Source organism: Engystomops pustulosus, chromosome 3 (genome assembly GCF_040894005.1).
Source record: "Engystomops pustulosus chromosome 3, aEngPut4.maternal, whole genome shotgun sequence".
Taxonomy (NCBI): domain Eukaryota; kingdom Metazoa; phylum Chordata; class Amphibia; order Anura; family Leptodactylidae; genus Engystomops; species Engystomops pustulosus.
Genome location: NC_092413.1, coordinates 106,229,100 through 106,256,222, shown reverse-complemented (window position 1 = coordinate 106,256,222; position 27,123 = coordinate 106,229,100). Strand labels below are relative to the sequence as shown.

Sequence of the window (27,123 nt, the reverse complement as noted above, 5' to 3'; positions counted from 1 at the left end):
AATGTACTGAAAATGTATAATAAACATAGATCTGGCTTACAATACAAAGTTGTTTACTGCTGTCAAGGACACATTACATATATGATGTGATGTGCATTGTATATTCTAATAAGTTTGGGGTTGGTTTGTTTTTAAACCGTCCACCCACTCAAAAAATATATGCCCTATAATTTTATATGTGACTTAGTTCATACTAAACAAGTAACCCTAGAGAAAAGAAAAGATCAGATGTGAACTTGCTTGCATCTTTTGCACGGAAGAATGTATTGATTATATTATTTATTCTCTGCCCACCTCTTACTAAAGCAGGTACCCGTGGTGCACCACAAAATCGAATATACAACAACCAAGAGCCTGGGAAGATTTGAGCCAAAATAATAATACATTCGTGTGACTGCAGAAAATGCATTTGTGAAAGTCCTGTCTGTTTCAAAAGTGGCAAGGGAATGCATAAGGACAAAGTCACAAACTGAAGGGAAGATAAAAGCTTTCTTCAAAAATGTTGACTTTTATGTAACTTTCTGGCACAAGGAGAGGATGTATTTCTCTAGGCTATTTGATTTAGGCTACCTGCACACCACAAGGAAATGAGGATGTGTGCTAGCCCTTGTTTCTACAGCAACTACACAGTCTCATATACTTCTATGGGATCATGTACAAGGCTGTTGATTGCGTCTCATATAACTGTGCACGTTGTGGGTAGGTAGACCTACATTGTTATAGCTTTTGAAGGAGATCAATAGATAGACCTTGTCACTATTCTTTTTATCATGTGCGTCAGTATTATAACCGATTGAAGAAATGATGACCATTGGAAGACCCAGGATGTCCTCATGAATCTAGTGCTAACTTCTGAATTTGGTTGCACCTTATAAATAAAGCCAGCATCATCCAATGTCATAAAAATAATAAAATGTGAAGTAACTTAGTCCTTAGGTGTCCCACAAATACTTTCAGATCAAATGATGGAAGAATCAATCAATATTATCATTTAGAGCAGCTCTTTAATATCCGGCTGGTTATATCCTATCACCTAAACATTACAGATAAAAACAAGCCCTTTATGAAAATGTCAAAGCAAACAGCCTTTCTTCACATCACTCATGCACTTGTACTTTTATTAATGCTATCTATGGGTAGGCAAAGGAAGCATCAATATTTAACACAGAACAACTAAAAGCATCTGGATGTGACACAGCAATATTATGCTTCTGTTTAGCATCAGGATGTCAATATACCGTAATCCAAAATAAGACCAAGTAAACTACAAGTCCTTGAAGTTAATGTTAATTTTGTATCCAAATATATAATACAGAGATGTTAAATTAAATGTGACTGCATTAAAACTAAAATTACCCACATGGTCCTCCCTGTTCTATAATACAAAGGCCAGCTGACAAAATCTTTAATGTCCACCGCTAAACTCTAAATGAGTAAAAAAGCATAGGTTAGGCCTATGAGTCAGTTGTATTAGTGGGCAGTCATTGCAACTCTTGGTTTGGAGTACGCTCTGGAGTATAGCTGTGGTTTTTCCATCTGTCTTTTATAATTAATTTGTTATGTAGTACTCCATCTTTATTATTGAGCTGCTGGTCAGCTTTAGGTTTATTCATAATTTTAGTGGGTATATGGACCTTTTCACTGTCAAATATCCACATAAAAAGTGTATTATAGCAATATGGGGGTAGCTTAATTGAATCATAAAATATACCACAAACCTTACTTCACAACACGTGACAACTGTAAAAAAATACAACTGAAGAAAATGTTTTTTTCCTAATACAGGGAGTTCTGTACATCAGGGTCCCAGATGGTACAGCTGCTGCTTGCTATAGAAACAACATTGATACAACTCACCGTCCACACACAGTGACCAAAAGCTGCAATATTTCACATTCATATGGGCACTTGAAAAACAAATAAATCTAATATTATATGCTTAAGGAAAATCTATTGTGGGGCTTGAAGTTTATTAACCATTCGTGCTGCTGAGTAGCTCCCAGCAGCATGAATATGAGGACATCTTTAGAATGGTTAATAATCTAGTTTAACTTTATCTAAATGAAGCACAAGTGTAAATGAAGCACCCCACTGGGCTTTGGCTCTTGCAACCCTCCCCTCCCCCCCAAAGAACTTGTGACTGCCTCCCTGCTAACTCAGCACTTCCCTCCTTCAGGTAACTGCTGCCACAAGATTTCAAGAGAGGGAGGGGGTAAAAGCCAAGATAGGTGTTACATGTGCTTCGGGGTGTAAAAGTCAGAGCCTGGAGGGATGCTTTAAAGGAAATCTACTATTTGCCTTTATGCATTATGAACCAAAAATACCTTGATAATTCTGTAGCTACACTTATGCAGAAACATACACTCACCGGCCACTTTATTAGGTACACCATGCTAGTAACGGGTTGGACCCCCTCTTGCCTTCAGAACTGCCTCAATTCTTCGTGGCATAGATTCAACAAGGTGCTGGAAGCATTCCTCATAGATTTTGGTCCATATTGACATGATGGCATGACACAGTTGCCACAGATTTGTCGGCTGCACATCCATGATGCGAATCTCCCATTCCACCACATCCCAAAGATGCTCTATTGAATTGAGATCTGGTGACTGTGGAGGCCATTTGAGTACAGTGAACTCATTGTCATGTTCAAGAAACCAGTCTGCGATGATTCCAGCTTTATGACATGGCGCATTATCCTGCTGAAAGTAGCCATCAGATGTTGGGTACATTGTGGTCATAAAGGGATGGACATGGTCAGCAACAATGCTCAGGTAGGCTGTGGCGTTGCAACGATGCTCAATTGGTACCAAGGGGCCCAAAGAGTGCCAAGAAAATATTCCCCACACCATGACACCAACACCACCAACCTGAACCCTTGATACAAGGCAGGATGGATCCATGCTTTCATGTTGTTGACGCCAAATTCTGACCCTACCATCCGAATGTCGCAGCAGAAATCGAGAATCATCAGACCAGGAAACGTTTTTCCAATCTTCTACTGTCCAATTTCGATGAGCTTGTGCAAATTGTAGCCTCAGTTTCCTGTTCTTAGCTGAAAGGAGTGGCACCCGGTGTGGTCTTCTGCTGCTGTAGCCCATCTGCCAGTTCGACGTACTGTGCATTCAGAGATGCTCTTCTGCCTACCTTGGTTGTAACGGGTGGCGATTTGAGTCACTGTTGCCTTTCTATCAGCTCGAACCAGTCTGCCCATTCTCCTCTGACCTCTGGCATCAACAAGGCATTTCCGCCCACAGAACTGCCGCTCACTGGATGTTTTTTCTTTTTCGGACCATTCTCTGTAAACCCTAGAGATGGTTGTGCGTGAAAATCCTAGTAGATCAGCAGTTTCTGAAATACTCAGACCAGGTCTTCTGGCACCAACAAACATGCCACATTCAAAGGCACTCAAATCACCTTTCTTCCCCATACTGATGCTCAGTTTGAACTGCAGGAGATTGTCTTGACCATGTCTACATGCCTAAATGCACTGAGTTGCCGCCATGTGATTGGTTCATTAGAAATTAAGTGTTAACGAGCAGTTGGACAGGTGTACCTAATAAAGTGGCCGGTGAGGGTATCTTGTTTAATCCTTGAACTGAGTGGTTTTGCTCAAAAAAAAATTATAAAATTATAATAATGAGGCTTTGTTGTTCTTGTGGCTTGCCTTGGCGCTTCTACTCACTAATTATGCACTGCTCCAGCCTTGTCCTGCCCAACATAAGCTGAGAATAAATCATCACAATGTTGTCCCTGAAAGGCAGAAGTAATCAATCGCTGCACATTTCCCCCAGCTGCTGAGTCATCCAGCTCAGGTTGATTAGTCCTATCTGAACAGTTCAGGCATCTTTTTTATGTACAGAACCCAGTCTTCATCCAGCTTTCCCAAAGACCCGATTTTTATAATTGTTATTTGAGCAAAACCACTCGGTTCAAGGATTAAACAAGATATATTTCTAGTAGAAAATCTTTTGATGGATAATCCAGCTCACCTGGTGATGCGCGTTTCAGAGGGCTGAGGTGCTAGAAGGACATCCAAACAGGAAAATTTGAAAGAATGAACCAGCAAATCCACTGGGCTTAACATTTATGAATCCTTGATTAATCCCATCTTCTTAAAACCAGCAGCAATTTAACAACATAAAGAGTGGGACCACAAATCTTACACGTTTCGAGTCATAAGACTCTTAAATCAAAGATATAATAGATATCTTTCTGCATCAGTGTAGTTACAGCATTCTCAAGGTATGTTTGATTCACAATTCATAAAAACAAATGGATTTACTTTAAGGTTAATTTTATAAATCAATTAAAATATTAACCCTTCTAATAAATATATCCTCATATTCAAACTGCTGGGAGCTACCCAGCAATGAAAATAGTTAATAAACCGGATGTTTCCTTAGAACATGAAAAATCTAACTAAAAAAATTATGATTAATCTTGTGAAGGGCAAGAGCCCTGAAACACATTATTGGCATTTTTAACATATGAAAATAAACTTCCCAAGTTTCCATTGCTGGAGTTTTACATGGAGATAGCAGTGCCATGCAAATAAACCCCTGTTTTTAATTATTGATAGGGTATAAGTGTCTTTCAGTGCCAACTCCTTCACACACAAACATAGTTTGTCCACAATCCTTCAACGGCTAACACGTCCAAATATGGACAATGAAAAAAGAGAAAAAGAATGTGCATTAGCTAAACCATTTTGCCCCACGTGGTAAGATCAGCTGTGCAGGACTTGTTTGGAGGATGTTTGTTCCAGATCAAAGGCAATTCAACGATGCAAAAATGGAATGGATGACTGCACTAGCTCAGCAAAAGTTTAAAAAGTTTATTAATTTCAAAGTAATGATAAAAACAATTGATATCACTTTAGCAAAAATACCTATTTGTTTTTATCATCACATTGGATTTAATAAATTGGATTTTTTACTTTTTAATTTATGCTGAGCTAATGCGGAACATCCATTCCTTTTTTGCATCATTTATATGGGCACAGTTATGTGGTTTCCAAGGCCCCGTGTATGAGCCAACTGTCCAATCCGTAAAACCAAGAGCACATCTTAGTATCATAGTTTGTACAGTGGAAAAAAGACAAATGTCCATCAAGTTCAACCAAGGAAGGGAAGGGATTGGATAAGGAAGGAATCTTGGTGAACAATTCTATATAAAATGACAATCAAACATACAGTTCTTCACTCATGCACACACATTTCTACACTCGCACACACACATATAGAGAATATACACATGAAATATACACACACATACAGTTCCATACACAGATATAAAGCTTCTATATACATCACATATATGTTGTATACATATTATGTTGTACCGTGCACAACATAATGGGGCAATCGGATTGTGTTGCATTGGCGCCGGCATTCACACGACAGAAATCGGGGGCGTGGCCATCGGGCAACCCGACGGATTAGGAAAAAACGCAGAATTTAAAAAAGAATTTGTGTCGCAAGATCAGCACTTACATGCACGGAAGAAGAAGGTGCACTCCGGCGGACCTCGTTGCAGCAGCGACACCTGCTGGATATCGGGCACACGTACCTTAGTGAATCCTGGCAGACCCGAATCAGCGGACAACGCACAGCGGGATCGCAACTGGACCGGGTAAGTAAATGTGCTCCAATATATATATATATATAATAATGCACATCCTCCATTCTTTAGTGTCAGGTCGGATGACCGGACCTCCTGACACTGTGAGCCCCATAGCAGCTGCAGAACATATTCAGAGCAAACCCCTCAGAGCAAATTGTGTTCTCTATTACTGTATTAACAAAAGTTATCACATTCTTACACATTTTTATCAGTGTATATTAACACATTAATTATCAGCAACAGTAAGGCATGATGTATAGGAAATTGCAGTAAAAAGTACATACCATTCCTAAAGAGGGTAAAACATTGGGTACAATATGGGTAGAAGCTTCTCTGACATTTTACTAATATAATATAAAAAGTAAAAGAGCTGAGCCAAAATAATTCTACACCCAGGATCAAAATACTGAAGCGTGTATTGTTTTTTTATTGACTTTACTGTTATCTTTAAAACAATGTGATCAATTGGATTCTGTGTGAAGAAAGCAGTGTTCTTCTGAACTAAAGTCTTAAGTTAAATGTACTTGAGGTCTGCCACTTACTAAATAATGCATATCAACTGTAAACTGAAAATAGTTTATATTGGATATATGCAAAGGAAGGTTATAAGAGATAAAAGGAAATAACCTTAGCACAGGTTGTTCTTCTGCTGGAATATCCAGTAATCAGCTGTGCTTTTCAGCTCAACTTAAAAGCAATTATTTAATTCCCTTGCAGCGCTGCCACAGGGGCAATACAGTATTTGGCAATGCCCAAGGAAATTAGTCTAATCCTGTAATGCTGGATGCACACGGCCATAACGTGTCCGTATTATATGGACTTTAATACAGCAAAAAATTCTTGGCTGCACATCCATTGACCCAAGGGTAAATGCACACAATCAGTATTAGGCTCCCATCCCACAGACGGCACACCTAGCACAGGATGGGAGTCTCTGCAGTATACAATAATATGATGCAAGGACTCCCAGAAAATAATCTGATCATCTGATTTTTAGATTTCAAGATTGAATATAAAGAATACTGGCTCTAAAAGATAGGTTGCAAATAACTGCTGATACTTCATTTCCATGGACAAGTCTTACAATCATTCAAAATTTTCTAATCAGTGGTTTTGTACTGTGCGGAATAAATCATACTGCAGCACCCCCAAAAAATATATAATGGTTGGTTTTGTGGCGGTATTTCTAAGCACGCATCACTACAGTTTCTTGGAGGCTGGCAGGAAAGGTGCTGAGAATTCTAGTCAGTGCTGAGAATGTTTGCCATCACAGTGTTTGAAGATGGTCCATGTTAGAATCGAAACGGCACATATTTGTTTGCTATGAAAAGAATAATAAATAAAGCAAGAAAAAACGGTAATTCATAAGTGTGACTGGTAATGGGTTTCCAGAGCACCTTTATACATAAAGAAAGGATGTGCAGTGGATTTTTTTACTTTAGCAGGTAAAGTGCTGTGAATTGTGAATATACACTCACCGGCCACTTTATTAGGTACACCATGCTAGTAACGGGTTGGACCCCCTTTTGCCTTCAGAACTGCCTCAATTCTTTGTGGCATAGATTCAACAAGGTGCTGGAAGCTCCTCAGAGATATTGGTCCACATTGACATGATGGCATCACACAGTTGCCGCAGATTTGTCGGCTGCACATCCATGATGCGAATCTCCCGTTCCACCACATCCCAAAGATGCTCTATTGGATTGAGATCTGGTGACTGTAGAGGCCATTTGAGTCCAGTGACCTCATTGTCATGTTCAAGAAACCAGTCTGAGATGATTTCAGCTTTATGACATGGCGCATTATGCTGCTGAAAGTAGCCATCAGATGTTGGGTACATTGTGCTCATAAAGGGATGGACATGGTCAGCAACAATACTCAGGTAGGCTGTGGCGTTGCAACGATGCTCAATTGGTACCAAGGGGTCCAAAGAGTGCCAAGAAAATATTCCCCACACCATGACACCACCACCACCAGCCTGAACCGTTGATACAAGGCAGGATGGATCCATGCTTTCATGGTGTTGATGCCAAATTCTGACCCTACCATCCGAATGTCACAGCAGAAATCGAGACTCATCAGACCAGGCAACGTTTTTCCAATCTTCTAATGTCCAATTTCGATGAGCTTGTGCAAATTGTAGCCTCAGTTTCCTGTTCTTAGCTGAAAGGAGTGGCACCCGGTGTGGTCTTCTGCTGCTGTAGCCCATCTGCCTCAAAGTTCGACGTACTGTGCATTCAGAGATGCTCTTCTGCCTACCTTGGTTGTAACGGATGGAGATTTGAGTCACTGTTGCCTTTCTATCAGCTCGAACCAGTCTGCCCATTCTCCTCTGACCTCTGGCATCAACAAGGCATTTCTGCCCACAGAACTGCCGCTCACTGGATGTTTTTTCTTTTTCAGACCATTCTCTGTAAACCCTAGAGATGGTTGTGCGTGAAAATCCCAGTAGATCAGCAGTTTCTGAAATACTCAGACCAGCCCTTTTGGCACCAACAACCATGCCACGTTCAAAGGCCTCAAATCACCTTTCTTCCCCATACTGATGCTCGGTTTGAACTGCAGGAGATTGTCTTGACCATGTGTACATGCCTAAATACACTGAGTTGCCGCCATGTGATTGGCTGATTAGAAATTAAGTGTTAACGAGCAGTTGGACAGGTGTACCTAATAAAGTGGCCGGTGAGTGTATATATATATATATATATATATATATATATATATATATTTGGAGGGGGACTTGAGGAAGGGGGAGTACAATAGAGGTAGCCGAAGTGTATGGCTTCTGCAATGGGGACCAAAGGTGTGGGGGTTACAAAAGCTGTGGATTTTTCCTATGTTCTTTGAAGTTGCATGTAATTAATACTGCTGTTTGTGGCGCATATGAACACATTTGGGGGTATGCATGGGAATTACAAAAAACAGGATATAGTCCAGCTACCAAAGAGACTGCAGGGAAAGTTGGATGTATAAAAATTACAACATTTACATTAAAAGCTATTTATTTGGACATTTACATCTGGGGAAAATACATTTTATGTTGCAAAAGAAACAGGGAGAAGACAGGGGTAACAGTAGATGTGATGTGGATCTCATTGGAAACTTATAGGGTGGCATGGAAATAAGCGGGGACATTAGGTGGCCCGGAGATAAGGGGGTACAGGGGGTGGCTTGCAAATAAGGAAGTACAGGAGGTGGTATGGGAGGGTACATGCTAAATACTGGGTGCCTGGGTTATGTGGTTGAATAAATATAGACCTTTTCTGAAGCTGCTGCATAGTGCGCAAGTAAGCAGCACCAAAATGCTCCTTCTCTGTGTTCAGGCAGATGGAGGAATGTTTGGTTTCCCACCTACTCTCTCTCTCTCTGTACCCATCCAGCTCTGATTTGGAGGGAAAATAATTATTGTCAAGAACATGGAGGAGTCACATGGATAACTTTTGAAGCTTTCTGACAGCCCTTCCCCCACACAGGTTCCTATTGTGTGCTGGAGTGCCGGGCCCCCCTGCCCCCACAGGCCGTGTAGCAGCCGCTTTAGCTGCTATGCTAGAAGTTACCCTCCTAAATAAGGAGTATTTGCCACTAAATCCATGCTTTGCATGTTTGGGGATTTGAGGAAAATAAATATTCAAATATGTTTTCCAGGATGGATAAGGAAAAACTTTAACCTTGTAAAGCAGCCCCATTAAGATATTCAGGTTTGGCTGCTATGCTTGGGGCTGCCTTACAAGGTAACTGGTTTTCCTTATCCATCCTGGAAAGCATATTTGAATATTGATTTTCCTCAAATCCCCAAACATGAAAAGTCTCCAGACACCTTTAATGGTACATTCTCCTTAAAGGGGTTGTACCACCATAGCACATGGCTGTAATTCAGCACATTGCATTGTGAAAAGGAATTTCAGCATTTACATTTATTAAAAAATATGCAGCATTAGGCCTCATGCATACGACTGTATGGTATTTTCTGTTCTGTATATACGGAACCGTATGGCAACGTATTGCACCATATGGCACTGTATCCGTACCATAACTGTATAAAATGCAGTAGGCTGGCAAATGATGAATGGCTGACTATTGGCTAGCTTACAGGATGCACCTCTTACTGTTATATTTTATGCGTTCCAATTGATTCCTATGGGCCATACGGAACGGACATACAGTGGAGAATAGGACATGCTCTATATTTTTATACACCCCACTCACGGTAAGGTACGGTGGACAGCACAGCCATGTACATGGATGGTGGTGTTGCCCAATGGAGTGGCCATCATTTATACGGCAGTTTTAAAACGTTCTCTACACGTTCATGTGCATGGGGCTTAACTGAGATAACTCCCGCTGTAATCCTTGCTGGCTCCCCTGCTGGTAGCTGTGCCTCTTTTGTGTTACTGCTGCTCTGGCCAAGTCTGCACACAAGGATTCAGCTTCTGCTCTGCGCTACAGATTCCACCACCATTTCACAGATCCTCTACACACTGAAAGATCAGCTGACACATTACAGCCAATAGGAGGTGAGCAGGGGCGGACTGGCCATTAACTCCACCGGGAGAAATCCCGGTGGGCCGACCTGTCTGGGTGATCTGGGGCCGGTCCGTGCAGGAGCATGTGACACAGTGCAGGCTGACATTCCATCAGCACAGAGAGCAGCCTCACCTACACTACAGGCCGCCCGTGCACTGTACTGGGGTCAGCAGCAGAGAGTCCAATGGAAGCTGCTGCCCCTATGATTAGCAGACAGCTGATTACAGCTACAAGGAGCTCAGCACGGCTCCAGATAGGGCAGCGCTGAGGTCAGGCACAGGGCACTGCTCCCCCCTCCTCCCATAACCAGGAAGCAGGAGGCTGCTAGACGGGACAGAGAGGGCTGGGGAGGACTACAAGCCATGTGCATGGAGATCTCAGCCCTGCCAGGCAGCTGCTTCCCTGCACATTGATTCTCCACACAAAGTACTTTGTTACTCTCATAAATAGTAAGTGCAATGTGTAAAGTATTTTCTTACATTTTATTGACATATTTATGTGAGTTTATATATACCGTATATTCCGGCGTATAAGACGACTTTTGAAGACAGAAAAATCTTCTGTCTTGTCTGGGGTCGTCTTATACGCCGGTAATCCCGGCCGCCCGCCGTGTATTCACGGCGGCGGTCGGGTCCCGGTGCATGGAGAGGGCTCACGGGCTGAACCCTCTCCATAGCCGGTAAGTCTTTGCTGCATACTGCAGCAAAGGCTTACCGGTAACACCCGCGATCGGTGCTAGCACCGATCGTGAGTGTTTTCACAGCGATGGTTTTCACAGCCTCAAAAAGACATCGGGGCGCATACTCACCCTCCGGTGGCCCCGATGTCTGCGCGGCTCGTCTTCAGTCTTCCGCGCCGTCTTCTTTCTTCTGCTGGGCGCCGCCATGTTTTTCCCCGGGGCGGCGCCTAGTATGACGTCAGCAGCGGCGCCTCATACTAGGCGCCTGCCGGGGATGATCAATGGCGGCGCCCAGCAGAAGAAAGAAGACGGCGCGGAACACTGAAGACGAGCCGCGCGGACATCGGGGGAGCAGCGCAGCACATCGGGGCCACTGGAGGGTGAGTATATAAGTTTATTTTATTTTTTTTATGCTGGGCTGGGCTGTATACTACTGGGGGCTGTGCTGTATACTACTGGGGGCTGTGCTGTATACTACTGGGGGCTGTGCTGTAATGGTAATGTTGTTGTTGTATGCCTTATGTTTATGAGCGACAGTTTTCCTGCTATATACCTGCATGTCATAAGAATTTAAATTAAAAAAAGGACCATGTTAAATTCAAATCTGTTTTTTTTTTAATTTTTACCTGTGTTTTGTATGCATTGGAAAAGGGGTAGTCTTATACGGCGAACATATCTTAAACTCTATATTTTAAACAGGAAAGTAGGGGGGTCGTCTTATACACCAGGTCGTCTTATACGCCGGAATATACGGTATATGTAATGTCTGGGTATGTACTAGTAATTCTGCTGGCATTGTATGGAGAAAGCTTGTAGGCTGAGCTCTCAATACAGAGCAGGTGTCAGCCCTTGTGATATACAGCCCGCCAGCCCTTGTGATATACAGCCCGCCTGCCCTTGTTGTATACAGCCCTCCTGCCCTTGTGGTATACAGCCCGCCTGCCCTTGTGGTATAGAGCCCGCCTGCCCTTGTGGTATACAGCCCGCCTGCCCTTGTGGTATACAGCGCGCCAGCCCTTGTGGTATACAGCGCGCCAGCCCCTGTGGTATACAGCCCGCCAGTCCTTGTGGTATACAGCCCGCCAGCCCCTGTGGTATACCTCCCGCCAGCCCCTGTGGTATACAGCACGCCAGCCCCTGTGGTATGCAGCCCGCCAGCCCCTGTGGTATACAGCCCGCCAGCCCCTGTGGTATACAGCCTGCCATCCCCTGTGGTATATAGCCAGCCAGCCCCTGTAGTATATAGCCACCAGCCCCTGTTGTATATAGCCTGCCACCCCCTGCTCCCTCCAGTAAAAAGCCTGCAGCCCCTGCTCTCCCCAGTATATAGCCTGCAGCCCCTGCTCCCCCCAGTATATAGCCTGCAGCCCCTGCTCCCCCCAGTATATAGCCTGCAGCCCCTGCTCCCGCCAGTATATACCATGCAGCCACTGTCCCCAAAATAATGCCTGTAGGAAAAAAACAAAGTGTACTCACCTTCCGATGCCAAAGGCAGGTTACCTTCTATGCATCAATGCTCCGTTAGGTCATTTTCTATCCATTGATGGTCCAGCATCGTCTCCGAGTCCTCGGCTGTCCGTCGCAGGCATTATGATGTCAACCGCTCGCTGCTGACCAAGCAGGGTCATGGAGCTGATGCTGGAGCATCGGTGGATAGAAGAGGAACTGCCTGTGGGCATTGGAAAGTAAGTACACTTTTTGTTTTTCTTCTAGACTTTAGTATAAGCCGAGTTAGGGTTTTTCAGCAAATTTTTTATAGTGAAAAACTTGGCTTATACTCGAATCTATATGGTATATACATGGAAAAATTTTAAAGTTATAGGGTTGAGTGTTGTGTATCTAAACGGGTTTGTGTATTGCTGCTCTGCACACCACTGTAGATTAATATTTTCCATGAAAATATTATAGTAGTTATATTCTTGTACATAAGGACATACGACAGCACAGGTAACCAAGGATGCTTACCCACAAGCTCTATAGCATTTCTCTCTTGTAGCGCAGGCAGTGGTTTCATCACTGCACCCGCCAGCAAGCCGATGCCATGCATAATCGTGGGTATCCCAGGGCGCATGCATGATCTTAAAAGCAAAGCATCCTTGGAAACCCATGATTGATTGTAGGAGGATATAGTGCTGAAACTGCTATGAAGATTTACCCGGCTCATTAGCAAAACATTGTTTGAATTAAGTCAATCCACTAACAATGTGACTTGTAACATTTTGCAAATTCCACCCACATCACATGACCGTCAGACAGGAGGCTGCAGAGATGATACAAGCAACATGCTCAGCTGTGACCTCTCCTGAGCTCCAACAGGTCCTGCAGTCCTCTTGCAATCTCCACTACTGACTGCCCCTCCATGCTACACTGCTGTCCTGCAGTCCCCCTCCTGTAATCTCCACTACTGACTGTCCCCCCATGCTACACTGCTCTCCTGCAGTCCTCCTCCTGTAATCTACACTACTGACTGTCCCCCCATGCTACACTGCTGTCCTGCAGTCCTCCTCCTGTAACCTCCACTACAGACTGTCCCTCCATGCTACACTGCTGTCCTGTAGTTCTCCTGAAATCATCACTACTGACTGTCCCCCCATGCTACACTGCTCTCCTGCAATCCTCCTCCTGTAATCTCCACTACTGACTGCCCCTCCATGCTAACCGCTGTCCTGCAGTCCTCCTCCTGTAATCTCCACTACTGACTGTCCCCCCATGCTACACTGCTTTCCTGCAGTCCTCCTCCTGTAATCATCACTACTGACTGCCCTCCATGCTACACTGCTCTCATGCAGTCCTCCTCCTGTAATCTCCACTAATGACTGTCCCCCCATGCTACACTGCTGTCCTGCAGTCCTCCTCCTGTAATCTCCACTACTGACTGCCCCTCCATGCTACACTGCTGTCCTGCAGTCCTCCTCCTGTAATCTCCACTACTGACTGTCCCTCCATGCTACACTGCTGTTCTGCAGTCCTCCTGTAAGTCTCCACTACTGACTGTCCCTCCATGCTACACTGCTGTTCTGCAGTCCTCCTGTAAGTCTCCACTACTGACTGTCCCCCCATGCTACACTGCTCTCCCGCAGTCCTCCTCCTGTAATCTCCACTACTGACTGCCCCTCCATGCTACACTGCTGTCCTGCAGTCCTCCTCCTGTAATCTCCACTACTGACTGTCCCCCCATGCTACACTGCTGTTCTGCAGTCCTCCTGTAAGTCTCCACTACTGAATGTCCCCCCATGCTACACTGCTCTCCTGCAGTCCTCCTCCTGTAATCTCCACTACTGACTGTCCCCCCCATGCTACAATGCTCTCCTGCAGTCCTCCTCCTGTAATCATCACCACGGATTGCCCCCCATGCTACACTGCTCTCCTGCAGTCCTCCTCCTATAATCTCCACTACTGACTGCCCCTCCATGCTACACTGCTCTCCTGCAGTGCTCCTCCTGTAATCTCCACTACTGACTGTCCCTCCATGCTACACTGCTGTCCTGCAGTCCTCCTGTAATCTCCACTACTGACTGTCCCCCCATACTACATTGCTGTCCTGAAGTCCTCCTGTAATCATCACTACTGACTGTCCCCCCATGCTACACTGCTGTCCTGCAGTCCTAGTCCTGTAATCTCCACTACTGACTGTTCCTCCATGCTACACTGCTCTCCTGCAGTCCTCCTCCTGTAACCTCCACTACTAACTGCCCCTCCATGCTACACTGCTGTCCTGCAGTCCTCCTGTAATCATCACTACTGACTGTACCTCCATGCTACACTGCTGTCCTGAAGTCCTCCTGTAATCTCCACTACTGACTGCCCCTCCATGCTACACTGCTCTCCTGCAGTCCTCCTTTAATCATCACTACTGACTGTCCCCCCATGCTACACTGCTGTCCTGCAGTCCTAGTCCTGTAATCTCCACTACTGACTGTTCCTCCATGCTACCCTGCTGTCCTTTAGTCCTCCTCCTGTAATCTCTACAACTGACTGTCCCTACATGCTACACTACTGTAATCTCCTGCAGTCCTCCTCCTGTAATTTCCACTACTGACTGTCTCTCTATGCTACACTGTTGTCCTGCAGTCCTCCTGTAATTATCACTACTGACTGTCACCCCCCATGCTACACTGCTCTCCTGCAGTCCTCCTCCTGTAATCATCACTACTGATTGCCCCCCCATGCTACACTGTTCTCCTGCAGTCCTCCTCCTATAATCTACAGTACTGACTGCCCCTCGATGCTACACTGCTGTCCTGCAGTTCTCCTCCTGTAATCTCCACTACTGACTTACCCTCCATGCTATACTATTGTAATCTCCTGCAGTCCTCCTCCTGTAATCTCAACTACTGACTGTCCCTCTATGCTACACTGCTGTCTTGCAGTCCGGAGCCTCCTGATAGACCTGGTGGGGGGAGTATATATAAATGTGTCCCACAGTGCTCAATGAATAGAGGAAGCAGTGGTGACATTTATCTAGAAAAATAAAGTTCAAGGAATCTCTGTGTGTTCAGCAGACTTCTGGAATTGCCTTCAGTGGATATACGCAGAGAGGCAGGAAGCACTAATTAAAGGTAAAGTTCATTCAAGTGTGACAACAGTGTACTTGTCATGCTTCAATAAACTTTACCTTTAATTTGTATTGGACATCCGAGTGTTTCCTGCTTTTCTGTGTAAAAGTATTTATCTATCAATATAAGATTTTTAGAAGATGGAATTTAACAGATAATACTACACTTCCATGGTTAAATTACTCTGAGAAGTCTGGTGCTGGCTATTCCACAATTCTACGATTCCACAAAAGCTGCCAGCACAGTGGCTCAGTGGTTAGCATTACAGCCTTGTAGCACTGGAGACCTGGGTTCATGTCCCTGGGTTAACATCTGCAAAGACTTTGTATGTTCTCTCCGTGTTTGCGTGGGTTTTCTCCAGGTCCTCTGGTTTCCTCCCACACTCCAAAACATACTGGTAGGTTGATTAGATTGTGAGCCCCATTGGGGACAGGGACAGATTTAGCAAGCTCTGTGCAGCGCTGCGTACTCTGTGTGTAGGGCTTGTTGTACTTATATTTGTTGTGCTGATAACATCTACTAATACACAGCCTTTTGGATGAATTCATACACAACGGGGCTTTGAATACAAGCCTTGAAATAATCACAATTCCCAGCACATGGCCAAGAATTGCAATTATTTTCCCCTTTATGCCACTTCCAAGCCAAGTGGGTATGGATGGTGTGAAGGAGGCATGTCTGGTGGCAAGGTGGGTTGACATGGGGTGCTCCATGCCCTGCACCTGCGCACAAGCTACACCTATTCAGGTGCAGATTATAGAATAAATCCAGGGGGTGGGGTTTACATCGAATGCTGGCACATAATGCGCAAGTGTTTAATGAATCCTATTCATCCTATTTGAACACAGCAGGTGGAAGGAGACTCTAAATGCAGTTAGGTATCCCTGAGGTGAGGCAAATGAGTTGTAAAATAAATGCCCCTATAAGTGTTGTGCATGTGCCCTGCTAGGCCCCTCCCACCCCTGCTTCTGTGTGGAACAGAATAGAGGCTGAGCAAGCATAACAATAACAAATAGAAAGGTATTTTAAATTTTTTATTTTACCTCTTTGAGAGTTTTTCAAAGTAATTTGTTTTGTGGCATAACCCCTTTAAAGGAGGAATCTACTATCAGAAGTAGATCTAATGGTAGGTTCTTTCTCCCTTCCTCTGCCCTAATCTGTAATTTAATAATCCTGGAACCTAACCTAACTTGTTATAAACTTTATTTTAGTAACATATTAATTAACTGCAGAGGCTACTGGGCTGTGGAGTAGCCTGTGAGGCACTGGGAGCTAAGGCTACTCTACGCCCCAGTAGCCTCTGAAGTTAATTTACATATTACTAAAATAAATTTTTAACAAGTTAGGTTAGGTTCCAGGATTATTAAATTACAGATTAGGGCAGAGACAGGCAGGAGGAATTTTCCGTCAGATCTTCTTTTAATAGTAGAATCCTCATGGTGGGTTTCCTTTAAGTAAGGAGTCTTCTTACTTGTTGGTCAGGTATAAATGGTATGAGATCTCATACCACCAGCAGCCAATTAATCATTATCTGTATATAATATTAAGCAATATTAAGCAGAAACATTTCATTTATATGATATTCTGAGGCAGGCATGCATTGCTGAATTACATGTAATGGTTTATGAGAACTTAGACTTTTTTTCCTTTTAGAAATACACCACAAACCTTAAGGCAATTAAAGAGATTTGGTGCATGCTAATAAATACCAATATAAACCACATGAAATGAAAACTAAATGGTCTACACTAAAGTCCACTTTCGGCATGAAAAAGGACCCGATAATAATTAAAAGATATAGACAAAACAAATAAGATCTATTTATCCAATTGGAATATACAGTATATCGCAAGCTCAGCAATAAACAGAAAACATGACTGTGCCCTAAAATCTTGCCCATACAATGCTAAAACCATCAAAAACAAAGTATACAGCCTTGTAATAGAATGCTAGCTGTGTACAGCCTTACTATTTTGAAGATTTCCTGCTTTCGGTTTGATGACCTTGCCATTTCCACGATCTGGGAATAGGATGATGACGGTGATAACTGGTCTCAGTGGTACTTTGTCTGTATTCTCTGCTTGTTTTTTGTTCATTGCATTGATCTTGTGTTTTGCCTTGTCTCTAGTGATGTTGTACACTCTGCTGCTCCTCCTACAATGTACATGCATTTAGCACTGGAAAGCAAATTGATTACCAGCATGAAGGTCTGAAAGCACAATAGCCTGACTCAGATTAAATAATGTGTCTGTTCCATTTAGGTAAAAGGAAAAAAATGCGAAATTATCCCTAAGTATTCACTTTCCTGCAGCTATTTTATGATACGTTGTTAGGAAACTAAAGCTTTAATGGACTCTGAAAATAAATTACAAAGGACAATGACGGTGATGTTGATGCTTACAAAAATAGATGTCTTTGTTCAGTTAAAATACAATGATGCCAATTTTGATCTTTATTAATGATAAAAGGTTTTACAGATTCAATCAATAAAAACACAAATAAAAATGAGAGTTAAAAACAACAAATTTGGTTTTGGTGGTTTTTCACCAGCAGTGATCTTATAATGTACAAATAGGGAGGAGAGCATATACACAGGACAAACAAGGGTAGGAGCAAGGTTGTGTCAGCCATTAGGGGGATTAAAAATCCGGCTGAGTCCTGAGGCGGTGGCAGAGTTCCCTTTTGTACCCGTCCAAATCCCCCACCATGAGTTTTTTTCGGCCTATAAGGCTCACCAAAAATCCTTTCATTTTCTCAGAACTCAAAGGTGCGTCTTATAGGCCGGTGCGCCTTATATATGAACTTATACAGAAATGTACTACAGACAAGATGTACTGTACATTTACCAGTGTTTAATAGCTCCATCGCCAGAAATGTCCTGCACCTTCCCACACAGTATACAGGGTCCCTGGCTCCTGAAGTGCCCTGGCACCACAACTAACATTGTGCCCATCCTGCCCTCCCCTAGCACGGAGAGACCGGAGCTGCCATAGTGCCGACCACGAGGCAATCATCATCATCACTAGTAAGAAATCCCCCATACCTGACAGCCTGTAACAGGGGAAAGAGAAGGAGCCACAGGGAACCCCACAGGAATAACACCCTGCCTGGGGAGGGAAGGAGAAGGGGCAGAGGGAGACGCTTAATCCCTGCTGCATCACCCTGCATTTACCCCCAGCAGCCATACCTCTCAGATCGGAGCTCTCTGACATGCTGAAGACAAGTTTCCCGGGAAGTGTAGCTGGCTTGAACTGTGCACAGGTCTGCAGGCCACCTGCTGGTCATTTTTAGGCACTGCATTTGATCCTGCGCCTTATACTCCAGTGCGCCTTATATATAATCCTAGATGTCTTAGCAGGCATTTATTAGAGGTGCGCCTTATAGGCCGAAAAATACGGTATGTACATATGAATTACATCTGTGTCTTTAAGACTCAGATACCATTGATATGCAGAGTGGCGCAGAACAGACCCCTTTATTTGCATGGTTCTGTACATTCTGGAGGATCCAGATGGTGTGTGATTATGTGATCACATGCCATCAGCTTCCCTGTACAGAGCCGTGGATCTGACAGAAGAGTCCATAGTATTGTTTATTGCAGCAGCATGGGAGGTGAGTATTAGTTTTATCATTTTATTAATTGCCGCATGGGGACTGTACAACTTTTTGATCATTTTTTATTAAAAAATTTTGTGTTGGAAAAGAGCTAAAAGTAGCATATGGGTACTACGGTTCATAACTGTTTTTATATTGGAATAATGAGGCATTTTGGGACACGACAATTCCTAACATGTTTATGATTTTATTTATTTTTAGATCAATTCTAAGGGAACAGGGGTGAATTGAGCTTCTTCAACATAACTTTGGGGAACTTTAAGGTGCAGCAAGGGGTTTATGTTAAAGGACATTTACCATCAGATATACTGATAATAGACTCCTATAACTCACGTGTCTGCCACCTTCTCAGAGTTATAAAGTGGTTTTTATTTCTGCCCTGAGTAACTTTATAGTAGAAATATAGAATATGCCCCCCCATGTAGCGGATGTAGCCGAAAGAAGATGGTCAACACTTACCGTATATACTCGTGTATAAGCCGAGTTTTTCAGCACAAATAATGTGCTGAAAAACCTCGCCTCGGCTTGTACACGAGTCAATTAAAAAAAAAATTAATACTCACCCTCCGGTGCCCGGATCCACCGGCGGCGGCTCCCGATACCTGCCGGCGGCTCCCAAAGTTCAGGACATCAAATAAATAAACTTAGTTCTCACCTTCCGGCGATACTCACCCCCAATCCTCGGCGCCGTCTTCCGATCCTCGGCAGTGGCTCTCGATCCCCGGCGCCGGCTGTCTTCTTTCTTCTTTTGCCGGGGGAGTCGCGTCCATGCGATCTCCCCGCTGGCGCTCACTATGATGCGGTGGTGTGACGTCGTCAGTGGCATGAGGTGGCAGGCTGTATATTTGAGGGGCAGGCTGTATACATGAAGGGGCAGGCTGTATACATGAGGTGCAGGCTGGCTGTATACATTAGGGGGGCAGGCTGGCTGTATACATTAGGGGGGCAGGCTGGCTGTATACATTAGAGGGGCAGGCTGGCTGTATACATTAGAGGGACAGGCTGGCTGTATACATTAGAGCGGCAGGCTGGCTGTATACATTAGAGGGGCAGGCTGGCTGTATACATTAGAGGGGCAGGCTGGCTGTATACATAAGAGGGGCAGGCTGGCTGTATACATTAGGGGGGCTGGCTGGCTGTATACCACTTGGGGCTGGCTGTATATTACACCCTCGGCTTATACTCAAGTCAATAGGTTTTCCCAGTTTTGGTGGTAAAATTAGGGGTCTCGGCTTATACTCGGGTCGGCTTATACTCGAGTATATACCAAGTGGTATTTAGCCAAATGCTGCCAAAAAGTAACAGCCAACTAACTAGTTTTAAGGACCTGTGGGTGGTTTATTGTCTTAAACTGTCCCTGACAGGTCCTCTTTAAATACAGCCTTTGCAGGGCCTTGCACATGTTAACAAACTATTAAAGTTAAATATTAAACTTACACTTCAACAAATTTGTTTTCTGTAAGTGGTGTGAAATGCCCAATGCACCCTTTTAATTTAAAAAAACACCAAAAACCATACCAGATTCCTGATACTTTTGTCTCACTGCAAGGTTTCGAGTCAGTAAGGGCTGATTGGGAACCGCAGAAATTGGGAAAATGTAAGGGTTGGCATGACGGTTTTTGATAAAAATAAGGTTGGTGTCATTAACTGCCCCCCTGCAGTCCAGGACAGAGCTCACAGACACCTGCAGGTAGCAGCATGAGAAGTGCTACAAGCTCCAGACAGATAAGTTCTTTATCGGGGGAGGAAAGCACAGGAAATCTAGTGTGTTGTGGAATAGCAGAGAGCTGTAGGAGAGCTGACTGTGTTATTGTGTGCAATAGGCATCTAATGGATCTCATCATCTCATCTCTGATCTGTCTCATTTCTCTTTCTATGTTATCAGTACTAGTATGTTCAGAAGCTAAATGAGAGTGCAAATAAGCCATGTACCCTGATAATTTAACCAAATTGTCAGCTCACAGAACTAGACGGATCATAATGTTTCTGCTTAGAGAGTCCCCTCCCACACCCTGGAATTTTGCACTGACCTGCCTAGGAAGTGATATGAGCTAAACAGCAATACAAATGAGTAAAATTGTGAAGTAAAGGGTTAAAAATATCTTTATTGTGTTAACATCACTAGGGGATTGAAATTTGAGAATTTTCTTTCATGGTAATACCCCTTTAATAGTGCCGATGGTGGATTGTAGCTCTTCACTGTTCGCTGGAACAAGTGTATGCATTTTTTTTAAATGAGATTGTGTCTCTTCTTATTCAAGGTTTCAGTAATTTATTATACAGTTTTTTTTCAATAGATATGTACATGTGTACTTTTTTGTCTTTTATGTCATGTATTTTCATGTATTTTATCTGTACTATGGCAAAAAAATAATTTCCTACTTCTAGGATTATTAAAGTTTTATCAAAATCGAGATACAGTGGGGTAAATTTTGAAAGTTTTCCCATAAAAAAAAATGGAGAGGTCTGTCATTTTTATTGTAAATGTATGGCTATCTTCCAGGCTATCTGCGGCGCTGTATGCGGCAAATGTATGGTGGAGTCTTCCTCAGTTATATACAGCATAAAATTACATTAAAAAATGTAATTTTATGCTGTATATAACTGAGGAAGAGTCCGGTTCAGGCTAGAAACGCGTATTGTTCAGCCTATGAATAAAGATATTCGTTTATGAAAAGGAATTATTCTGAGTGATTGGCGCCGCAGATATCCTGGAAGATCGCCATACACTTACTACTCTGTTCTACGACAAATTCTATAGCCGGAACAAATCCAGGACCACTACAATACCTAAGCTACTTTACGTGTTGTACTGCTTGTACAACCGGAAAAAGTGAGCAGATTACCAATCATACTTCTTTACTAAGCCAGAAACTGCTTTCACACATGTGGTGCTTGTATCGCTTTTCTTTCATCTCTTTTTAATTTTTATTGTAGGTACACTTAAACTGTGAGAGACAGAATGTAAAAAAATATCAAAAATCACATTTAATAAATGATTAGCATTTTATTACATGAAATAAGTATTTGATCCCCAACCAACCAGCAAGAATTCTGTCTCTCTCAATGCTGGTAGGGTCACACATTGCAGATAAAACTGCAAAGCAATCAGCTTTGAGGTAGGTGCAGTTTTGTTCATTTAACAGGTGAAAGACATTTGTTGAACAGGTTTCCCCTTCAAAATCAAATCACCCATTCAGTAAATGTCTTTCACCTGTTAAATTAACGAAACTGCATCTAAACCTACCTCAAAACTGATTGTGATGCAGTTGTAACTGCAATGAGTGACCAAACCCTCACACTCAGCACTTATTACCTATATTAATTGTACCTGTTTGAACAGATTTTCTGTATAGAAGACATCTGTCCACATACTCACTCAATCACACTCCAACCTCTCCCCTATGGGCAAGACCAAAGAGCTGTCTTCGGACACCAGGGACAAAATTGTAGACCTGCACAAGGCTTGGATGAGCTACAGGACAATAAGCATCTTTGTGAGAAGACAACAGTTGGCACAATTGTTAGACAATGCAAGAAACACTAGATGACCATCAATTTTCCTCTGTCTGGGGCTCCATGCAAGATCTCGCCTCGTGGGGTATGGATGATTCTGAGAACGTTCAGGAATCAGCCCAAAACTACACAGGAGGACCTGGTCAATGGCCTGAAGCCAGCTGGGAACACAGTCTCAAAGATTATAATACAGATTACGCAGCTTACGCAGCGCTGCACAAAGCATGCCAAACTGGTCCCTGTCCCCATGTGGCTCACAATCTAAACAAAATACCAGTATGTTTTGGAGTGTGGGAGGGAACCGGAGGACCCGATGGAAACCCACGCAAACATGGAGAGAACATACAAACTCTTTTCAGATGTTGACCTGGGTGGGACTTGAACTCAGGACTCCAGTGCGGCTAGGCAAAAGTGCTACCCACTCAGCCACCGTGCTGCCCTAAAGATTACTGTTAGTTACACATTACACCACCATCGTTTAAAATCATGCAACATTTGCATGGTCCACCTGCTAGCACATGTCTAGGCCCATTTGACTTTACTCACTGATCATGTGGATGATCCAGAGAAGGCACAGGAGAAGATCATGTGGACAGATGAGACCGAAATAGAACCTTTTAGTATATACTCCACTTGCTGGGTTTGTAGGAAGAAGAAGGATGAGTACAACTCTAAGAACACCATCCCAAACTTGAAGCATGGGGGTGAAAACATCATACTTTATGGGTGTTTTTTTTCTACGGGGAACAGGAAGACTGTACCATATTGAAGGGAGGATGGGGCCATGTATCACAATATTTTGGACAAAAACCTCCATCCCTCAGTAAGAGCACTAAATATGGGCTGTGGTTGGGTGTTTCAGTATGTCAATGACCCAAAATACACAGCTGGGCAAGTAAGGAACAGCCTCATAAGGAGCATTTCAAGGTCGTGGTGGTCTAGCCAGTCTCCAGACTTGAACCCAAGCAGAAATCTTTGGAGGGAGCTGAAACTCAAAGTTGCCCAGCTACAGTCTCGAAACCTAATAGGTCTGGAGAAGATCGGTATGGAGGACTTGGCCAAATTCCCTGCTGCAGTGTGTGCAAACTTGGTCAAGAAATACAGGGAATGTCATACCGATGTAATTTGTTTCTGTACCAAATATTGCATTCTGTCTTTCTATGGTATCAAATAATGATATCATGCAATAAAATGCTGATTATTTAAAAATCATACAATGGGATTTTCTGGATTTTTTTAGATTCTGTATCTCGCAGTTGAATGACAGACCTCTCCATTTTTTGTAGATAGGAAAACTTGAAAAATTGTCCAAAATACTTATTTCTGTGTAAATAAGATAATAGAAAGATATGATTGTCCAGATATTAAAGGGAACCTGTCACCAGGAGACCCATTTTTAGCACTCCCCCAGTCCCCACAGAGCATAGTACATACACTGCCAAAGTGTTTTTGTATAACAAATTGGTTTTACAGAAAAAAGATATGTTATATTGTACCTTTCATTAGCATCTGCTGTGTGACTAGGCAGTTGCCTTTTGGGAGGAGCTGGAAAGGAGCAGCCCCCCCCCACCCTTGGGAACATCCATCACAGCCAATCCCGAGTGAGGGGAGTTATTCATATATTTGAAATGGTCACATGTTTCCCAAGGGTGGGGGGGACTGCTCCTTTCCAGCTCCTCCCAAAAGGCAACTGCCTAGTCACCCAGCAGATGCTAATGAAAGGTACAATATAACATATCTTTTTTTCTGTAAAACCAATTTTTTATACAAAAACACTTTGGCAGTGTATGTACTATGCTCTGTGGGGACTGGGGGAGTGCTAAAAATGGGTCTCCTGGTGACAGGTTCCCTTTAAAGGACATCTATCACCAGATCAAGTATTGTAAACCAACCATACAGACATACTGGTATGTGCATCCTCTGGCAGGGTCTGCTCTTCTTTTAGCATCTTATATTGCTGTTTTTAAGAAAAAGGGGCTTTAAAAATTATACAATTGAGGCTGCTTCAGGTTCCATTAACTCCTATGGAGCCTGGAGCCCGTCAGGCTCATTTGCATACTTTTAAAAGCCATTTTTTTCCCCTAAAAACCAGGGCATAAGAAGCTGAAAGAAGAGCAGATCTTGCCAGAGGGGGTGCACACCAGTATGTCAGTGTGCTTGGTTTACAATCTGGTAATAGATGTTCTTTAAGGTGTTTGATGTGCTGAGGCCATAGAAATTTATATCTAAAAGCGATGTCACAAAGAAGTTAATATTTGGTTTAGGTTTTTTTCAGGCTCCAGGGGTAGTAGACCCACTGAACCACCACAAACCAATGACCAATCGTACACCCGGGACCGGAGTGTGATGTAGCTGGCTTTCACCAGAGCCTGCCGCAAAGCAGGTTGGACTTGTTGCGGTGTGGTACCACCAGGTCATTCCACAGGCGTAACTTTGTCCGCGGTGGTGTCCAAAGTGTGGTACAGAGTCGTTGAGCAGAATCATAATTGGGGACAGGCAGGAGATCAGGACAGGCAGCACAGGATCAGAATAAATAACGAAAGCTCGGTCACAACAGGAAATCACAATATCAGCACAGGGCATAGGAACAAAGCTTTCTCTAGGGCACAAGGCGCAAAGATCCGGCAGGGTGTGCAGGGAGAGGCTGACTTATGAGGAATCCCAGGAATAGCCAGCACCAATCAATGGTGGACTGGCTCTGTAAATCTTCAGAAGCCGGTGCACGCCCTAGTAGGTGGGGACTTGTGCACCTGCCCGTCGGACTGGGAAAAGGAGCATGGACAGGTGAGTTGGAGCTGCGGGGCAACCGTGACAGGTTTCTGTGTTTGTTGGTCATTTTAGGATCCTGTTACTGACTGTTAGGATACAATAATGGATAATTTTTTCTCAAAATATACATTAAAAAAAATCTGACAAATATTTTATCTGAGGAATGAGGACCAGAAAGCTGTGGCAGTTTCGTGTCAGCAGATCTTGTTTTTTACCTGGCACAAGCACTCTTTTTTACATTGGCCAAGGTACTTTTAATGCACAGCAAATCTGCATGAAGTGGCCCCCTACTTGATCTCAGATGTTTTCACACAGTGTGGTACTATATTGCGTAAACTGTTGCCTTGATGCAAGGACTCCCATTCAGTGTACTGTGCTTGGTCCATGGGATGTGACAGCACACATGTCCATTTCCACAGAATGGGCTCGTTTATATTACAGGTGGACCTATGAGTGGGCCCTTAAAACTAAAAACTAATTGTAGATGACAGGACATGCTGGCACGAATTTGCCAATTCGCATTTCTGTGTGGTATATCCGCAGTGTAATAAAGTACAGGCAGTTACGTACAAGATAGGTTCTGTAGGTTTGTTCTTAAGTCGAATCTATATGTAAGTCTGAACTGTATATTTTATAATTGTAACTCCAGGCAAATTCTTTTTGGTCTCTGTGACAATTGGATTTTAAAAATTTTGGATTGTCATAAGAAACAGGATTAATAATAAAGCTTAAAGGAAACCTACCACTATGGATCTACCTATTTAGGTAGATCTGGTGGTAGGTGCATCTAACATATGTGTGGATAACTTTTTTAGGGCTAATCATTTACTCCCCTCAATCTTTTCTAATCTTTAATCAGGGTAATATGCAGTTTTTCTATAGAGGCTACTGTGGCGTGGAGTAGCCCGAGCTGAGGCTACACGGCGCGGCTATTCTTCGCTCCAGTAGCCTCTTTGATCCTCCTACCCATCTTCAGATCTGGTGCACTCATCCGTGAAGCCGGAGTTCTGCACATGCGCAGAACACAGGCCCGTGGCTGGGCCATCTTGGCTCCAAAGCCGGAGCTACTGCACATTAGCAGAACTCTGGCTTCGCGGATGAATGTGAGCAGCTCCTTGTAGCTGCGCTGAAGGTGTCTGTGTAGGAGGATCAAAGAGGTTACTGGGGTGTGGAGTAGCCGCGCGGTGTAGTCTTAGCTCCAGCTTCTCCACGCCCCAGTAGCCTCTTTAGAAAATTTGCATATTACCCTGATTAAAGATTAGAGAGAGAGATCAACTGCCATTTTACAATGTGAAGCAAGGTTTTGGTTTGCCGCGCAGCTACAGGTATCTGCACATGCAACCTAAGTGCATTAAATGTGCAGCATAATATGATAGCATTGTAGTGTATGGCTATCCTAACATATATTGGATGCACCTACCACCAGATCTACCTTTATAGGTAGATCCATAGAGGTAGGTTTCCTTTAATTGCAGACACCTTTACTGTTATAGCTTTTTATTGTAGCCTAGGGCTAAAGTGCAGTAAATTACCAACATCCAGAGGTCCGTTTGTAACTAGGGGTTGTCTGTAAGTTGGGTGTTCTTAAGTAGGGGATCGTCTGTATTATTGTATTCTAGATTGCAGATCATCAACTTTCGCAATGCTGGTTTTGTCCAGTTTCTTATGCATACATAATGGCTTCATACTTCATGTTTGGGTCAATCCAGAAGCCATTAGGGTATCTACCCATGCAGCTTAATGGCCTCAGTAGTGAGTCTGCAGCCATTACGAATGCATCAAAAACCAGCAAAAATCTGATGCATAAGATATCTGAATTTTGCTGCAGGGGGGCATTTT

At 43.4% G+C, this 27,123-nt stretch overlaps 1 protein-coding gene across 1 annotated transcript in view; it reads right to left on the bottom strand.

Moving 5' to 3' along the window:
* The window catches only part of TRAPPC3L (trafficking protein particle complex subunit 3L), a 51,931-nt gene extending 34,400 nt beyond the window's left edge, over positions 1–17,531 (bottom strand). The window contains exon 1 of the mRNA XM_072141736.1: positions 17,354–17,531. Within this exon, the coding sequence (XP_071997837.1) occupies positions 17,354–17,395 (42 nt within the window). The 5' untranslated portion in view covers positions 17,396–17,531. The remainder of the gene's footprint in view (positions 1–17,353) is intronic.
* Positions 17,532–27,123: the final 9,592 nt, after the last annotated feature.